This window comes from Oryx dammah, unplaced genomic scaffold (genome assembly GCF_014754425.2).
Source record: "Oryx dammah isolate SB20612 unplaced genomic scaffold, SCBI_Odam_1.1 HiC_scaffold_15, whole genome shotgun sequence".
NCBI classification, from domain to species: Eukaryota; Metazoa; Chordata; class Mammalia; order Artiodactyla; family Bovidae; genus Oryx; species Oryx dammah.
In genome coordinates, this window is record NW_024070199.1 from 41,256,475 (window position 1) to 41,275,204 (window position 18,730).

The 18,730-nt window shown below is 58.0% G+C and overlaps 1 protein-coding gene across 1 annotated transcript; it reads left to right on the forward strand.

Annotated features, from left to right (window-relative positions):
* The first annotated feature begins 2,268 nt into the window (after positions 1-2,268).
* On the forward strand, positions 2,269-16,160 carry LOC120874094 (solute carrier family 22 member 11-like). The gene is given in 12 exon segments (XM_040255203.1): positions 2,269-2,296; positions 2,299-2,657; positions 4,126-4,229; positions 6,983-7,137; positions 7,247-7,415; positions 9,060-9,162; positions 9,165-9,182; positions 10,328-10,394; positions 10,397-10,442; positions 13,524-13,720; positions 14,832-14,940; positions 15,953-16,160. Coding segments are annotated over 12 exon segments (1,563 nt in total).
* The last annotated feature ends 2,570 nt before the right edge of the window (positions 16,161-18,730 follow it).

Below are 18,730 nucleotides of genomic sequence, written 5' to 3' on the forward strand. Positions count from 1 at the left end.
CCACCAGGGAGGCCCCTGGGGGCGTGCTTTTAAATGCAGATCCCTGGGCTCACTGGGAATCTGCATTTTCACCAGCACTCCTGTGGCTTCTGATCCCTGCTAAGGTTGGAAGTACCAACAGGGCAACACTTCCTTTCCCGGGTCAGAAAATGGGGGGCCAGAGAGGGGAGGTCACTGCTCAAGGTCACAGCCTTCCCTTGTGAGGATGGTGTTTGCACAAACCCAAGCATGAAGCACAGTTCTTTCATGCAAAATTCAGATTCAGTCCAGGGCAGTTCTAGAGGGGGATGCTCCCAATCAGCCCCTCTCTCCTGGCCTCCTTGGGCTTAGTTTGAGCTGCCTATCTCCCCACGTCTCTCCACTTGCTATTTTAAAATTTGTAATGAGTCCCTTCCAGAGAGGCAGCGGCCCAGACTTTGAAATCCAGGCCCAGAGCCCTGACTCCCAGCATGCTGGCTGGGCGCCATCTTGGCTGAGTTCCCCAAGCCCTCTGGGGAGCTTCTGGGAAGTTTAGGGTCCAGACGCCCACCCATACCTCACCCACCCACACTTCCAGCAAGCTTCAGACTTCTCTCCAGAACTGACTCAGCCAATTCTTCTCGCATCCTGGGAGTGACTGGCCCTAATTCTGACCCAAATTCTGAATTCCAGCCTTTAGCTAGCACTTGGTCCATGACAGGCTAGAGGCCAACTAGCAGCTGGCCAGGGGCATCAGAGAGAGCGTGGGCTGCAGTGTCTGGTTCGAATCCTGGCTATGCTGTGTGACCTTGAGCAAGCTGCCTGCTCTCTCAGCCTTGGTTTCCTTGTCTGTGGGAATCAGCACTACTTCTCTCCTGGGCTGCTATGAGGCATGAGTGAGAGCCTGCAGGCAGCGTGGTCAGCATAGAGCTGAGCACACAGTGAGCCCTAGGTGTCAGGAGCAGCTGTTACTAGGAGGCACAGCACAGGGCGGGGTGCTGGGGTGGGGCCTCCCCATCTCCTCACACCCAGGCTGCCATCAGACACTGGGTCGGGCAGGTTTGACTTTACTTACTTCCCCAGTCTGCACACCTGCTCAGCTCCAAGGCCCACAAGGGCTTTCTCAGGGATGCCAGGAAATGGTAGCCATGGTTTCCACCCTGGGGGAGCTTACAGTCTAATAAAGGCAACCTGGAATCTCGAAATAGAAACTTCCCGAAATAGTGCGTCTGCGAGCTGGTCTCCCAGGCGGTCTGGTAGGAGATGCGTGGTAGGGAGGGAAACAGCCCAGGCCTGGGTCCTCTGCACACCCACCCCCCCACCTCCCCCAGCCTCCCTGCAACCTCAGGGCATTGGACCCCAGCTGGTGGGGCAGCGGGCGGGTGCTGCTCAATCTGCACTCTGTGCTTTAGCAAAATGAACTGAAATGGCCCAGGATGGGTGAAAGTTGGGCCAACAGTCTCCCGATTCAAAGGGACACATGCAGAGAGTTCTGAAAGTTTAGACTGAAGCATGCCGGGTCCTTTCCCAGTGGTACAGTGCTTAGGAATCTGCCTGCCAATATCCGGGACAAAGGTTCGGTCCCTGGCCTGGGATCCACTAAGACTGTGCGTTGCAGCAGCTGAAGCCGGTCAGCCCGAGAGCCCACCTGTGTGCCGCAGCCACGGAGGCCCACGCACCTGGAGCTGTGCTCCACAGCAAGGAGCAGCCACCGCAACGCGAAGCCTGCGCACCACAGTAGGGAGGAGCCCCTACTCGCTGCAGCTAGAGAAAGCCTGCACAACGCAACGAAGATCCAGAGCAAGTGAAAAAAGAAGTTAGATTGGAGGACGCCGTCACACGGGGAGACGCTGAAGCCTTCCTGAGAGGCTGAGCCCACCTTTTTCCCCTGGAATTCCTCTCTGGGATTTAACTTGACCCTGAGCAATGAAGCCACAGCCTGGGTGATGTTTGTCCCGCAGCTGTAACTCAGTAACATCGCAGCACTGACTCATTTTTTGTTAATTTTCTTGACCTTCCACTCTTAGGTGTTGGATGCCCCAGACGCCCCAGTGAGTTTTGTCCCCACTCTAGACCAGAGGGGCATCTGAGCAGTCATTCTTAGAAATAGGGAGAAGAGGGGGGGTCTCTTCAAAGTCTCTTGGGCCTCTTAGGACAGACTGAACCGGCTGGCTCACCCCCGTGGGGCCAAGCGGCGAGCAGAGATAGGTCTGGCGATCCTGCGCCTGCCCGTGGTTCTGGGCAGCAAGCCAGGTGCTCACCAGCTCCCTGATGCCCAGGAGACCCACCCTGGGGGCCGCAGCTCTGTCCATGGCGTTCACTGAGCTCTTGGAGCAGGGCGGGGCATGGGGCTCTTCCAGGCCCTCCACATCCTCACCTTCCTCTTCTTGGTCTGGGTGCCCTTCCAGTTAGTCATGGAGAACTTTTCAGCCGCCGTCCCAGGCCACCGCTGCTGGGCTCACCTGCTGGACAATGGCTCCGGGGCCCCCACCAACCTCAGCCCCAAGGCCCTCCTGCCCGTCTCCATTCCACTGGGCCCCAACCGTGGGCCCCACCAGTGTCTCCGCTTCCGCCACCCACAGTGGCAGCTCCTGGACCCCAACGCCACAGCCACCAACTGGAGCGAGGCCAACACGGAGCCGTGCGTGGACAGCTGGGCCTACGACCGCAGCACCTTCACCTCCACCATCGTGACTGAGGTGAGGGTCCCCCCACCACCAAGCCCACCATTTCTTCCCCCTTCCCAGCCTCCCAGCGACTGAGAGGTTTAGAACGCCTCCATAAGCGCTGTTAAATGATGTGCACTCCCTCGACATTAATTACTGATGGCTTGGGATGGCCAGGATTCCCATGTAGGGCTAGGGTTACAGGTGGCTTCAGGGAGCTTACATTCTGCAGGAGAATTCAGAATCAGTCAGCCTTCAAGCCAGGAATAACAGTAGAGTCCACACCTTGTGCCCTTAAAGCGGCAGCCACCGCTCTGATGCTTTCCCTGTCGTCACTATTTCACAGCAATCTCTTGAGGTGGGTCTTATGATTGACCCCGTTTAATAAGTGACAAAACAGAAGCCCACAGAGGTTAAGTAACTTGCCCCAGGACACACAGCTAAAGTTACTCTAATTCAACCCAGGGATCCAGGTGCCGGAACATCTCCCTCACTTTCTGTCCTGCCTTGAGGCTCAAGGCCCCTGCGTCATCAGTGAGCACAAGGGAGAAAGCAGCTTCCGCAAGTAGGGAAAGGAGAGCAGGCAGGGAAGAGGCGACATTTCAGATGACACTTGGATTATAAGCAAAGGAATCAGTCACATGCAGGCTGGGGCAGAGCCGGGTCAGGACAGAGGTGGGAGCGTGTCTGGGTTTTGAGAGAGCAGTACTTGGCACAGAGGGTAAGGGGTCGGGAGATGGACGGGCACACGTGGAAGGAGCCTGGCTTTTCCTTAAGTGCAAAGAAAAGTCACCGGAGGCTTTGGAACAAGGAAGTGCTGTGATCTGATTTGCATTTTCAAGAGATGACTTTGCAGGGTGGAGAATGCCCTGCAATGTGTGTGTGTGTTTGGGGGTGGGGGGAGCCCTCTTCCTGCACTGGTTCAGACAGCAGAGGTGGAAACAGAGGCAGAGCCGTGGGCAAGGCAGGCAGGCCTTGGTGAAGGGAAGGGCAGACTTTGAGGGGGGGCAGTGGGGGCGATGTTCAGGCAATGGCTGCCTGGTCCCCAGCAGATGGCAGGAAAAATTCACAGCGACATGTGCTCATCTTCACCGTCCTGTAAGAGAGGCAGCCATACAGCCCCGTTCCTGGAGGAGACGGCTCAGCCAGGTGCAGGAACACAGCTGGGGTCACCAGCTGGTCAGTCATCAGCTGACTCAGAATTTGAGCCTTGTGGTTTAACCACCGCCCACTACTGTCCACTAGGAGGGGCCTGTCCCGCCGTTAGACCCAGAACCATGTCCCATGTGTCCTGCCCTGCTGATCATAAGCGGGGCAGGGGTCGGGGGTGAGGCCTGCTGCCCACATACCCCTTCCCCCATGGTTATCTGGATTTAAGATTCTAGGGACCCCACTGGGGGAGGCCAGATCCCCTCTGGGGGTTCTGGACCTTCCTCTGCCACCCTGACACCACTATTCCACCCCCCCTGAGCCAGGCTGACACACCCTCCTCTTCTCCCAGTGGGACCTGGTGTGTGACCACCAAGGCCTGAAGCCCCTAGGCCAGTCCATCTACATGGCTGGGGCCATGGTGGGATGCATCGTCTGTGGCTTCCTCTCCCACCGGTGAATATCTCCTCTCCTCCCCTCCAGCTTCTTCAAAACAGAATGAGCATTGTGAGGACAGAGGTAAGGAATGTGCAGTGGACGTTCGTGCTTCTTAGGAGCGAGTCTCCCCCATCTGGAGTCTGAGTCCCAGGTTCCCAGGGGGCTGAGAACCCACTGTCTGAACCTTGATGCTGGGCTGAGCTGAGAAATCACCCTGAACATTCACTCTCCTCTTCAGTGTTTGTACCAAACTTTACTGAGCACCTACTGTATACACAGTCCCTGCCCTTGGGGAGCTGTTGGCTTTCTGGAGAGAGACAGACCCCTCTTTCTTTTGACCAGGGCTTCACTGGTAGCTCAGCAGTAAAGAATCCACCTGCCAAGGCAGAAGACACAGGTTTGATCCCTGGGTCAGGAAGATCCCTTGGAGGAGGAAATGGCAGCCCGCTCCAGTATTCTTGCCTGTAAGATCCCATGGACAGAAGAGCCTGGCAGGCTACCGTCCATGGGGTCGCAAAGGAGCTGGACATGACTGAGCGACTCAACAACAACAACGTGAAGTGTAATGAAAGAGGTCCACACCCCTCGCCCCTCCCTGAGTGCCCCCTCCCCTCTCCTCCACGCCCCTCCTGAGGTGGAGCGCCCAGGACCCTCTCTGGGAACCTTGCTCAGTCTGTGCTCAGGTCCTGCCCCCGGGCGCTGCTGTCCAGTGCTGAAAATGCCCACGTTGCACCCCCTCAGCTTGCAAACCCAACTGCCGACCTAGAGTCTCCACTTGGATGCACCTCACAGTTACCACAGCCCCCGCTGAACCCCTGAACCCCCACCCCCACCCAGCCCAAGCCCTGCCCACCAGACTCCATCCTGGAGGACAGCCCCCCTAGGAGCCAGCCCCGTGTTCCCTCCCTCAGCCTCCACGCTCACAGGGCTCCTTCTCCAAAGCACAGCTCCCAGCCCAGGGCCCTGCCTTTCATGCCACTCCGTTGCCCAAACCACCACCCTCTCTGGCCTGGGCTGGCCACAGCCTCCTCTGGGGTCTCCTGCCTCCACTGGGCCTCCCATTCTGCCACAGCACTCAGAGTGACTCGGCAAAGGTTTGTGTGTGGATCTTGTCACTGCCCAGCCTGAGGTTCCCTGGGGCCCCCATGCCGAGGACAGTCCCCACCCACACCACCACCCCTGCTCAGCACTTGGCTTCTCCCTGGTGGCCTCGCCAGCCCCTCCTGGAGCAGCCCTGCTCCCACCCAGCCCACAGGCAGCCTCACCTCGCCTAGAGGTTTCCACTCATGGCCCCTTTGTGCCCAGCATGCAGGTCACTCTGCTCCAGGCCGCTCCTTGCAGAGGCCTTCCCAGCTTCAGAGCCACAGGTCCCACGGCCCTGGCAGCTGTCCACTCACAGCTCCTGGTTCTCTGCCGGTGCCCGGCTCTCGTTAGCTCATTGATTCTGTATGTCCCCAAGAGACCATAGCTCCAAGGAGGCAGGGGCCTTGGGGTCACATCCTTGGTGCCCAGCACATAGCATACTGCCCATAATATGCAAAAGGCACAAATGGCACCCCCGCTCTGCCCAGCAGCTCGGGCTCTGGGGTGTCCTGAGCCCCAGCTTCTTAGAAGATGGGTGTGTTATTTCTCTGTGCCTTGGTTTCCTCCTGTCAGTGGGCACCCTGCCACCTGCCCGGGGGCCTGCAATGATGAAGTGAGTTAGTCACATGCAGAGCCCGGGCTGGGCCGACACAGTGGCGGCTCTTCGTGGGCCTTATATTACCTTATCCTGAGCACGGCGGGGAGCCCGAGCACCGAAGAAGGAGGTCCTCCAGTTTGCACTCTCAGAGGACTGGGCACCCGGCAGCCACCGTCCCTTCCCCAGGGGCCGCCCACACCGGGAGCTACATCGAAATCCATCTGAGGCCGCCTGGTGAGCCTGAGGTCAGCGCCAGGCTTCAGCCTCCTGGTCTCACCCCGAGATCTGGGGCACGTGTTCCTGCTTCTGGGCACTGCCCAGACAGGCGAGGCTGAGGCTGGTCCGCGTCTCTCCAGTCTGACCGACATGTGCGTGCATGCTCAGTTGCTTCAGTCGTGTCCGACTCTTTGTGACCCTATGGACCGTAGCCCAACAGGCTCCTCTGTCCATGGGATTCTCCAGGCAAGAATCCTGGAGTGGGTTGCCATTTCCTCCTCCAAGGGATCTTCCCGACCCAGGGATCGAACCTGCGTCTCCTGCCTTGGCAGGCGGACTCTGTACCGCTGAGCCACCAGGAAAGGCCCCTGCCTGACACAGACTTCAGCTCAATGCCTGCGTGGTTCGGGCTGAACTGACCTCGGGGTGGCGGTGGCACCGTGAGCGTGTGGGCTCCAGTGTGTCGCCAGGCTCGCCCAAGGCTGCGGGCCCCGAGCCGCCTGCAATGCTGCCCCTTGTTCAGCATCTCATCATGAGTGCCTGCATTTTACAGAGAGATCGTGGCCTGCAGACACTGAGCGGGGTGCCCAAGGTCACCCGGGAAGGGCAGAGCTGGGCTCAGACCCAGGCATCCAGTGCCAGTCTATTCTGGACCACGAGGCTACACCGCCCCACGAGAGCAAGACGTCTTCCATTTTTATAACAAACGCACTCTGAACGTGGTCCCTGGAGATCTGAGGAGGTGCTGCCTGCCTGAGCCTGGGGGAGGCTCCAGCAGGATCCCCTTCCGCCTTCCGGTGGCAAGCCCTTGCCTCTGTGCCCAAGTCCCCAGGCCCCTCTCCAGGTGCCCACCATGCTTGTCTCCCCAAAACAGGTTTGGGCGGAAGCCAGTTCTGAGCTGGTGCTGCCTACGGGTGGCTGCGACCAGCATCAGCACCGTCGCTGCCCCCAGTTTCCCCGTCTACTGTGGCCTCCAGTTTCTGAGCGCTCTGGGGTTGCCCAGCATCCTCCTGACCTCCGCGATGCTCAGTGAGTCTCTTGATCACTGGCCCCAGCCACAGTGTGGGGATGGGGTGCAGTGGGGAAGAGGGGGCCCACCGCACGGGGCCCTCACCTGCGTGTCTGCACCGCCCTTCAGTGGTGGAGTGGACCACGACCAGCACGAGGGCTGTCACCATGGCGATCCTGGGGTCCACCTACAGCATCGGCCAGATGGCCGTGGGTGGCCCGGCCTTCGCCCTGCAGGACTGGCGAACCCTCCAGCTGGCCGTGTCGGTGCCTTTCTTTGTCATCTTCCCGATATCCTGGTCAGTACAGTGTGGGGCCTTTTCCCTTGGGGAGAAACGGGAGGGGAATCCAAGGGGTGCCCCTCACCCCTACCTCTCTGGCTGGCCATGGCTCCCAAGATGCTGAGACCCTGGAAGAGAGTGATGTGGTCAGACCCCACTGGGGAGAGATGTCGTGGGGGCTCGGAGTTCCAAGGTGGGCATTTCAGCCAGGAGTCTGAGGTTCCCTCCAGCCCAGCCCACTGGCCCAAGGCTGAGGGCTCCATCCTTTGCTCACACTGACACCAGCTCCCCACACCCACCGGCCTCACTGCTTCACAGCACTTGCCCAGCTTGCGGACATCCAAGTCAGGCATTGGATACGGAAAGTTATTATCATTACTATTTCTAATGCTTTGAAAATCTCTGAGGTCTGAAAATACCTGCTCGGGTGGGGACTGGAGGAAGAGACACAGGGGAATAATCACAAATTCCTGTCCTCATAAATTCTCTTGTGCCCATGGGCCAGAGCCGAGCTGGTCTGCTGTGGGCAGGTAGAGAAGGATAAGGACGCATTCATTCATTCCCAAATGTTTATTGTGCTCCTGCTCTGTGCTAGACTTGGCTTTAGGCACCGGGGATCCGTCAGAAAATAAAATAGACCAGAAGTCGCTGACAATGTGGAGATTTATTGTATCAACAGGACCAGGAAGAAAGGAAGAAGACTGTTCCATAGTTACACTGATTAAGCCACCCTGATCACACTGACTGGGTGCGTCCCAGGCGCTCTTTGCAACACCAGATGTCCATCAACACTGCTTTTTTTAATGTGTCATTTAAACCATTTGTTTGCTTTTATTTGTGGTGAAGGATATTAGTTCCCGGACCGAAGATTGAACCCGCAACCCCTGCAGCGGAAAAGCAGAGTCTTAACCACTGGGCCACAATGGAGGTCCATCAACACTTCCTCTAATGAGGAAGGAAGATGTTATTACTGCTACTTTCAGATGAGGGACTGAGGCCCTCAGAAGTTCCTTGGCTTGCCCAAAGCCACACCACTGTTTTGTGCCAGAGGCCAGGATTTGTATCCCAGGTGGGCTGGCTCTTCTAACCATGACATACTGCCTCCAGAAATTCTTCTTAGCTTTCCTGGGAACCCAGCTGAGCTCCTGTGGGCCAGGAGAACTCTGGACCCTTTCACCAGGGAGATACTTCTCCCTGTCCATCTGCCCCTGAGGCTGGAAAGAACTGACTACTTTTATAAAACCACTCGGTTCTGGCTGGGGATGTTTTAAATGTGTGTGTGTGTTTAATTCAGCATGATACAAGCTTTCTGTCATAGAAATGGCCCTAGAATCACCCCATGTCCAGTCAACCTGGGCACTGACTGAATGTGGGGCTTGGGCGGGCATGCTCCTGGCAGCAGGGAAGCCAGATGGGGTGGCAGGGAGTGGCGGCTGGTGGAGAGGGTGGCCAGGCATTGGGACTCATCCTTATTTTGCGACCATCAGGGACTTCCCAGCTTGGCATTAGCAGGACAGAGGGAGAAGCAGTGGCCTTCTCCCCACTCCTGTTGTAGCCAGAGGGCCTGCTGCCCACCACCCCCTCCCCACCTGACCTGGGCACCTGGCCACCAGTCTGAGCAAAGAACGCAAAGACCCAGTCAAGCACCTGCTTCTTTAACAGGTGGCTGCCAGAATCCGCCCGATGGTTGATTGTCATAGGCAAACCAGATCAAACGTTTCAGGAACTCAAAAAGGTGGCCAAGATAAATGGCCACAAGGAAGCCCAAAGACACTGACCGTAGAGGTGAGATGCTGTTGTTTGTGACCCAGAGTGTGAGGTATGACCCAGGAAAGGACATCTACTGATGTTTTATCTAAATTGTCACTAGCATCACCCCTATCCATTCCAGCACCACCCCCATCAACAGACTCATAACATCAAAACACCATCATCAACATCACTATCACCTTCGCAATCTCTACCATCACTGGCATCATCGTTACCATTATCACCGCAATTATCACCATCAAACCTACCAGCACTGTCCCCACCACGATCCCCATCACCATCACCATCCCCACCATCACCACCATCACTATCCCCACCACCACCACCATCACCATCCCCACCATCACCATCCCCACCAACAACACCATCAACATCACCATCAATATCCACACCACCAAGACAGTCACCATCACCTTCATCACCAGCCCCAACTCCACCACAGCCACCATCAACAACACAGCCACAATTAGCAACAAAACAACCATAACCAATAACAGCCACACACCCACATCACCACATCTATTATTCACTGCCTTAACCCACATATATTGCCTGCTTACCTCATAAGGCTCTTCAACGTATTTGGCGAAATGGGATGTGCTTGTCTGAAGGTGGCTATTTCAAGGAAGTAGGTGTGGGAGGATGTGCGGACAGAGACAATGGGACTCAGTTCCCTGAAGGCAGAAGGATCAGAAAAGACTTCCAGGAGGAGGTGAGCTAGAGCTGGCCAGGACTGAGCTGAGCAGGGGACAGGCAGGGCCCAGGGTGCAGGTGTAGACTGGATGGGCACTTGGGATGCAGTAAGGAGCCAGTGTGACTGGGCAGCTCTGCCCTGAAGCCAGCCAAGGGGAATGAAGAGGGATGGTAGGGCCTCCTGGGGTAACTGCCAAGTGCGCCCTGCAGCAGGCAGCTTAGCAGCCAGAGACGGGACACAAGACGGCTCCTTGGCTCCGAGAGGGGAACTGGGTCTGCAGAAGAGAGCTCAGGCTGGGCCAAAGAGAAGCCTTTCTGCCCCCAGCCCCACCCCACCCCCAGGGATCTCCATTTCCAGGGGCCAAAGCCAGGCTCTCCCCATCCCTCTGCCCACCTGGACACCATTTCTGGCATGGGAGTGGGGCAGGGCCATGGCCCCAGCATTCACTGCCCCGTTGCCCCCGGAGATACTGATGTCCAGCATGCAGGAGGAGGTGGCCTCTGCAAAGTCCCGCCAGTCAGTGCTGGACCTGTTGGCCTGCCTGTGCTCCGCTGGAGAACCTGCAACCTGTTGGTGGTGAAGTATGCCTCCCCGTGTACCCCTCCTGGTGACAGGGCTGGGGGGCCAGTATTCAAGGGGAAGACAGCCCCTACAGCCTCATGGGGTCCATCCCTGGCTTGGACAGGCAGCTGCCCAGGGGGCAGGAGCCTGACAGGTGGGGGAGACAGAGTATGCACAGACGCACAGATGTGGTCAGGAGGCTGGCTTGTGCAGAAAGTCAGCCAGAGAGCAGGGCTGGGATATGGTCCTGGGTGGGGAGCCGGGTCAGACTGAAGCCCAGGGCAGGGGCAGAGCCATGATGTCCCCAGAGCCAAGGGGTCAGCAGCAGCTGGAAAGTCAGCACCGGACCTACCCTGACAGCTGGACTCCTGGGATGTGGAAGCGACCATGTTTCTGCTACACATGGCCCCCTCTGAGCCATCCCGTGAGACCAGTTCATTTATATCCCACTTTAGAGATGGGAAGGAGCGGCCAGGAGAGGAAAGACTCGTGCCCGAGATGACAGAGTGGGCATCTGAACCCCGGCTGAGCTCCCTGCTAGACCCTCCCACCCCACAGTGAGCGTGGACTCCCCACCCAAGGAGGCCCCGCCCCCAGGGCGGCCTTTGCTGTTAGTGCTGTTCAGTTGCTCAGTGGAGCCCGACTCTTTGTGACCCCGTGGACTGCAGCACGCCAGGCCTCCCTGTCCTTCACCATCTCTCCGAGTTTGCTCCAACCCACGTCCATTAAGTCAATGATGCCATCCAACCAGCTCATCCTCTGTCGCCTCATTCTCCTCCTGCCCTCAATCTTTCCCAGCATCAGGGTCTTTTCCACCTGGGACCAGGCAAAGGCTCCTTAAGACAAAGTTAGTTTAAGCGACTTCCTGAAGAGCGGATCAAAAAATGAGGGTCAGGTTTGATTGGGACTCGATCTGGAAATAAATCTCAAAATTAGGAAAACATTGATTTTATGCTATATTTTAGCACATGTGAGTTATAATGGCAAATAAGTGCTGCATCTTAGAGCAAAGAATGCATCAAATGCTTCTCTCTCTATTTTTTTGCTTTTCTTTTTCTGCTGATAAATTAGAAGGAGTGCCCGGGGGCCAGTGAGTGTCCAGGGCCGTTCTTTCAAAAACCATCAAGGCTTCTCAGTCCTCCCAGGGGCTGCTCTGCACCCTTTGTTATTCAAATCACAGACTGTGAGGCGGCCACCCTCCTGGGTTTTCTTGGCTTTGACTGTTAACCCAGTTATTACTGGCTAAGACTCTAGGTGCTCGTGCCCGCAAGTCAGCCCAGCTTTTCTCCCAGTCACGTTCACAAACTTCAGGAAGCACCTGTTTCTGCAGGAACTGCAGCTTTTCTCTGCTGCTGTTAGCCTGGTGGCACCTGAATGAAGCCTCTTGGGGGCAGCAATCAGGCGCTGCTGAAGGGGAGGGCTGGGGACTGAACAGGTGAAGCGGGGTGGGGGTGGGGGTGGATTGGAAAAGTGGTCAAGAATCGTTTACCTGCATGGCCACTTGTGGACCCAGATTCAACCTCCAAGGGGCAGAAATTCACTACTGGGGTGGCTCAGGGGTAAAGAACCCGCCTGCCAATGCAGGAGATTGGGTTCCATTCCTGGGCTGGGAAGATCCCCCGGAGAAGGCAACCCATTGCAGGATTCTTGCCTGGAGAATCCCATGGACAGAGGATCCTGGTGGAGAGGTGGACACAACTTAGCGGCTAAACAATAACGAAGTTCAGCTCCTCAGGAGCCACCCTCCTGAGTAGGGGCAGGGGACACCCTCTGGGTGGCAGACTCTGAGATGGAGATCTGGGAGCACGAAGGTCATGGAGAGAGCTCCAGGGGTCGCCTCCTGTGGAGGGGAGTGGGGGCAGTGGGGGCAGGAAGCAGCAGGGAGAGGGGACAGGTGCTGTCACAGCCGGGCCCCAGCCTGGGGACCTGGGAGCTGGGGCGGCCCTTCCAACTTGTCCCTCTGGCCGGCGGAGACCAGCCATGGGATGCTCTGCCCAGCTGGGGCATAGAACTCCCAAGGGCTCCAAAAATAAGACTTTCTATCCCGAAGTGGACAGCCCAGCGTCTTCCACTGAGACCCCTTTCTGTTATTAACCCCATGTTTCGAGACAAACAAACTGGCAGCTGGTGAGGGGGAGAGAGACTGGCCCAGGTTCCCGGCCAGTAGAGCAGGTTTCCATCCACAACTGGAAATAGGAAACAGAGCTGGAGGGCACTATGTGTGTCAGTCACTCAGTCGGGCCCGACTCTTTGCGACCCCACAGACGGTAGCCCACCAGGCTCCTCTGTCCATGGGATTCTCCGGGCCAGAATACCGGAGTGGGTTGCCATTCCCTTCTCCAGGGGTTCTTCCCGACCCAGGGATCAAACCCAGGTCTCCCACATCACAGGCAGATTCTTTACCATCTGAGCCGCCAGGGAAATCCACTAGAACCTCACGGCAGGGCAGGTCAGCTTGACCCACTGCCCCATCTGCCCAGAGAGGGTCATGTCTCCTGCTGTTTGGTTGGTGGACAGGAGGTTGAGAGGCGACGCCCAGCCTGCCATGGCCGACACCAAGGCCCACACTTGGACTGGATGAGCTACTGTCCTCCCCACCCTTTCCTGGGGCAGCCTGACCAAGGGGAGATGATCCTGCAGGCTGCCCAGGGACTGGGCTGACGGTTCCTTCTGGACCCCACATGGGCAGATGCTCCCAGAGTGAGCCCTCCTTCACAGGGCAGGGGCCTGACTCTGGATCCCCACCCAGGTATGTCCGCTCCTCCGCAGGACATGGACTCTGGACTACCCCCGGGGTGCCCGCTCCTCCCCGGGGCAAGGGCCTGACTCTGGGCTACCCCCAGGGAGGCCCACTCCTCCCTGGGGCAGGGACCTGACTCTGAACTACCCATGGGGTGCCCACTCCTCCCCGGGGCACCCGCTCCTCCCTGGGGCAGGGGCCTGACTCTGGATGCCCCCCAGGGGTGCCTGCTCCTCCCCGGGGCGCCTGCTCCTCCCCGGGGCAGGGGCCTGACTCTGGACTTCCCCCAGGGGTGCCCGCTCCTCCCCGGGGCGCCTGCTCCTCCCCGGGGCAGGGGCCTGACTCTGAATGCCACCCACAGCTTCTTCCTCACCGTCTCGTACTACGGGATAATGCTTGACCTGCAGAACCTGGGGAGCGACATCTTCCCCCTCCAGGTCCTCTCCGGAGCCGTGGACCTCCTGGCCCAGACCGTCACCACCTTCCTGCTCAGGTTCTTCGGCCGCCGCACCACCCTGGCTGGCTCCCCGATCTAGGCCAACGCGCTGGTCCTGCAAGGTGTGGGCAGGGCAGCGGAGCTGGGGGCTGAGGGACTGAAGGGCTGCCGGCCTCCTCCCCACCCACCCCACTCCCCCCAAGACCCTGACTGCCACACCTCCACCTGCCCCCCCACCCATCTCCCTGTGACGCTGAGGTTCAGAGAGGTGAAGCCCGGTGCCCGCGATCCCGCAGCAGCGAGGGACAGAGCCAGGCCTGGACTGGACTTGAAGCCGGAGGCCGAGTCTGCAGAGGGGGGACAGGTCTGGGAGGCTGAGCGGGGCCCCAGGTGAGGAGGAGAAGCACAGAGCGGTGTTTCCTCGTGTTCGAGAAGCCAGACGCGCTTCACAGAGCGCTGGGGAGGCGGGAAGGGTGCCCGGCTCACTCTTTACCCACAGACGCTTTGAGGCCCCAGAAACCCTCTTTGGGTCTTGATTTTCTGTTCAAGGTGGGTGACGGGGAGGGGCAGGGACAGGTGTCCCCCAGTGGCCACCAAGCCAGGAAGGGGGGGTTAGTGTGAGGACAGAGGCCCAGCTGTGAGCGCAAGCTCTGAGTGAGACCCGCGCCCCAAGGAAATCTTCCGAGACGTGCTCTTGACAGTTTCTAAGACTCTTCCTACAAGGACGACTTACGGGAAGGGGAGCAGGGCCTAGGCCCCCCGCGGGAGCGTGACCTCACCTCGGCTTCCCGCTGAGGCTCCCTGCAGGAGCAGGATCCCCACGGGCAGGCTGAGGCGCTGCGGGCAAGCTTCTGGGTCGCTGGGTGGCCCAGGGGCGCTGCTGTGGGCCTGGGCCCGGCCTGATCCTGTCTTTCAAGGGAGGAGGCACCCTCAGGGCCCCAGGAGCCCTGTCGCGGCTCCCCCTTGAGTGCCGCCCACCCAGACTCACCTACCCCAGACCTGGCTGGGTTCTGGCCCTGCGCCCCACCCCCCACCCACCCCCAACCGTGACATCTCAAGCCACATCCCCTGGCCGCCCCCTCCCCAGCCCAGGGCAGCCTGGCCCTGGGGCACACCGCCTGGGACCTACCTGCTCTCAGCTCAAGGAAGCCCTGTGGGAGAACCCAGTCCCTCTGCTCCAGGCTCTCAGGGACCCTCCCAGCAGACCCCAGCTCACCCTTTGCTCTGCCTTAGACCTGCAGACCCTGCGTGTGGTCTTCGCTGTGCTGGGAAAGGGGTGTTTTGGCCTCAGCTTAACCTGCATCATGATTTACAAGCCAGAACTCTTCCCAACTTCACTGCGGTAGGCTGGGCTGCAGCTGTGGAAGGCACACCCTCGCGAGGGCCGGTGGGGAGGGTGGGGAGGGGCTTGGCACCCAGGGACACACAGTGGAGAGAGAGAGGACTAGGCGCCTACATGGAACCGAGCAGAGGCCCCGGAGTCCTTTCCCCAAAGGCCCCAGCTCAGCCAGGGCCTCTACACATGGCCCCTCCCCAGAGTCCAGACTCAGAGGCAGCCCCACGGAGGGCCCCTGGAGGCCTCTGGACTGGGAACCACTTTGAGCCACAGAGCCCGCTGCTCAGGTGAAATCTTATAAGAGCCCGGGGGTTGCCTCCCGCTGTCCCTTTCCTGTCCCCAAGGAGCCCCAGGTGGTCCAGAGTTAGACAAGGCCCACATTGTACAGTTGGGTAAACTGAGGTTTAGGGTGGCCAAGGACTAACTCAGTTGAAGAGCAGGGGTGGACCTCAGCCCCCACAGGCCTGGCCCAGCCTTACTCACGGTGCTCGCTCACTCACTCACTCATTCACTTTATTTTTATATTGTTGATACTTTATGGAAAGCCTATAAAAATCACATTTATTTATATTGTTGATACTTTATGAAAAGCCTATAGAAACCACATTTATTGATATTGTTGATACTTTATGAAAAGCTCTAGAAATCACATTTATTGATATTGTTGATACTTTATGGGAAGCCTGAACTGGGAGCTCAGCGGTCTAGCAGGACACCTGAGACAAGCCTCCAAAGTACCCAAGACCAGGAAGAATGGCCTGGGCCCGGGAGATTTCCTGTGAAGGACTCCAGATGTTCCCAGAAAGCAGAAACCCCCTCTGGATGGGAAAATCCAGGTGGGCTCCATGGAGGAGGTGGTGTTAGCAGAGACCTCGAGGAAGGTGACTCCTTCAGCCCAGCTTTCCCTCCCCTGGCATTCCCTGGCCCAGCCAAAGTGCCCCTCCTCTAGGAAAGCCTCCCCCGCCCCCACCAAAACAGCAGCTGTGACAAGGGTCCCGGCCCTCCCCTCTGCTCACAGGATAATAGCAGAAGGCTTGCTGCACTCAGCAGTTTGGCTGGGGTCTGTGATGGGCCCGCTGACCAGGATGACCCGCCAGGTCCTGCCCCTGCTGCCCCCGCTCTCCTATGGTGTCATCCCCAGCGCTGCTGGCCTCATGGTCCTCTTCCTCCCGGAGACCCGGGGACTTCCACTTCCTGACACCATCCAGGACCTGGAGAGACAGTGAGTGACTCTCGGCCACACCGGGAGTCACACCGCTGGGCGGGGCTTGGATGGGTGGCCGGTCCACCTCAGCCCGGGGACAGGAGAGGTCAAGGGGCGGGAGGCGTCCTGGGCAGAGAGGGGCAGGAACCAGGCTGGGAGGTCACGCAACTCCCGCAGCTCGAGCTTGTCCAGTTCCCCCACGTCACACTGAAGGCAGTGTGTTTCTGAAACCGTTTAATCTTGACAACAACCCTGCTCTCCCTGTTTACAAGAGGCTCAGAGAGAGGAAGTGATTTATTCGAGGCCTCACAGGTCGAAGGTGATTGTACCTTAGGCAGGAAAACGTAGTGGTCCAGAGCCCAGCTCTCCAGCCAGACTGCCCAAGGCGGAATCCTGGCCATTCAGGCAAGCACCATCCCTCTCTTGTCAAATTGACACAGAAGAGAAAGAGCCTCAGCTCCCCTCCTTAAGGCTTCCTGCAAAGAAGCCCAGGTGCTGAGAACAGGAGTGAAGGGACGTTCCTCAACCTCCTTTTACAGCCAGAATCAGCTCTAGGCTTCCACTTCGTCCTGGTACAATGGGTGTTTAAAAAACCCACCAAAACACTGTACTCAGAGAGTTGTATTTGGGTTTAAGTGGATAATTATATGAAAGCCTGCAGCTCATGCTCAGTAAGTGTGGCTGCTGTGTCTGGGGTGATAGGGTTCATGGCGAGCCCTCCTCACTGAACAGGAGCCAAGATCATGATAGCAGTAATAAAACAGCAGGGGCTTAGTGGGCCCTTATTGTCTGAATACAGCACCTGATTCGATCCATGCAACAAGCCTGCGAGGTGCTGTTCTGTCCAACTTCACTATCAAGAAAATGGGGACACAGAGAGGTTATGCAACTTGCCTGAGGACACCCAGCCAAGAGGCAGAGAAGCCAAGACCTAATTCATTCTTTCACTTAATTCATTTTTGTTGTGTGTCTACTGCGTTTCAGGCACTGTCCCATGCTTTGGGCAACAGCTGTAAATAAAACCCTAATCTTGTAGAGCTTACATTCCCGTAAGACCTGACCCCCATTTCTGCCCTCCAAACCGCAGACCTGGAGCCATCATCACACACCACCCCTCTCCTTTTTCGTTATTCTAGGAGGTCAGCAGCAGCCAGGGTTGGCCAGCAAGAGGTGGTCATTACAGAAAGCACCTGGTTCTAGAAATTCAGCCTGCAGGAGTCCCACAGGCGAAAGATCCCCTCTGGAGGGAATCGCCTCTTCTGTGATCAGAAAGCAGAAGTGATTTGGGCAGCCTCGAGGGTTTGGCATGGCTGAGCGAGCGGCATGGCTGTCTGCTGAGGCTGAAAGCAGTATCACCCCTGTCTTCTGCTCTCCCAGCCCGGCCAGACTTCCCACCCACCTCAGCCCTGCAGGAGCCCCCAGCAGACGGACACACCTGGCCTGGATGTCCCAGGTCCTCTTCGTTAACACGATGGGTCCTCTCCCTTCCCCGCCAGCGTCTTGTCTTCACACCTTCACTCGGCCACCCCCTTCTCCTCACTTCTCAGAACCTGGTGCTGCAGGTTCTCACCTCCCAGCTTCCAGAGTAGCTCTTAGGGCAGGATCCAGACCGACCTGGGTTCCAGCCTTTCCCTTGCTCCTCACACGGCCACATCAGTTAAACGGGGCTCAGGGAACCCGCCTCCCCAAGGTTAGTGGATCTTAGCACAGACCAGAGTCCAACAGAGAGAGCTGTCAGGAACAGGCATTCCGGTTTGCCCTGCCCTGGGCACCAGCAGAGGAGGCAGGTATGGGTGTCCAGGTATGCTCTGCCTTGGGCACCAGCAGAGCAGGCACACGGAGCTGAAAACCAGCCCAGGCTGCCCAAGCCCAGCCACTTAACTCTAACAGAGGCTGGCTTCACTCCGAGCAAGCGGCTGTTCAGTCGCCTTCTGTTAACCCCACTGGTGAGGGAGGCCTCCTGCCCTTTGGTCCCGTCGTTACAGGGAAGGGCCAACCTAACTGCACAGCTGGAGGGACGCAGTTTATTATTCACACACACTCACAGCCCTGGAGGTCACTACTGTGTACGTACCACGCAGGGTCACAAGGGTTGCACGCAGGGACAGAGAGACTTACCAAAGGCTGGAGGCAGGGTGGGGTGGGCGGAATGCCTGGTTCCACAGGAGCGTGGGACTGCCTTGTTTGAGTCATTCCCCAAATTGGTGAGGAACCAATCCCCACTGCTGAGGGGTGACAGGAGCTGTGCTGGCCCCTCCCCAAACCCTGTAAGTGTTGCTGGCTGGGGGACCTTACCTGTAGGAGTAGAGTGGGACCTGAGTTAAGCCCCTGAATCCCTCCAGGGTCCACCAGATGTCAAGGCAACACAGAACATCAGGCCTTAATTGTAGGCCTTATGCTGCAGGGCCACCCTTCTGTGTGTTTGTCTTGAGGAGTCACTGTGTCCTCATTTACGCAGACCCTCCCTATGCAAGCAACAACAGCTCAGGCTGTTAAAACAATGGGATCATTGAGGCTGACCACCCCTTTTAGAGGTGAGGAAACTAAGAGGTGAGTGACATGCCCAGAGGCACACAGCTGAACCCCGGCTTG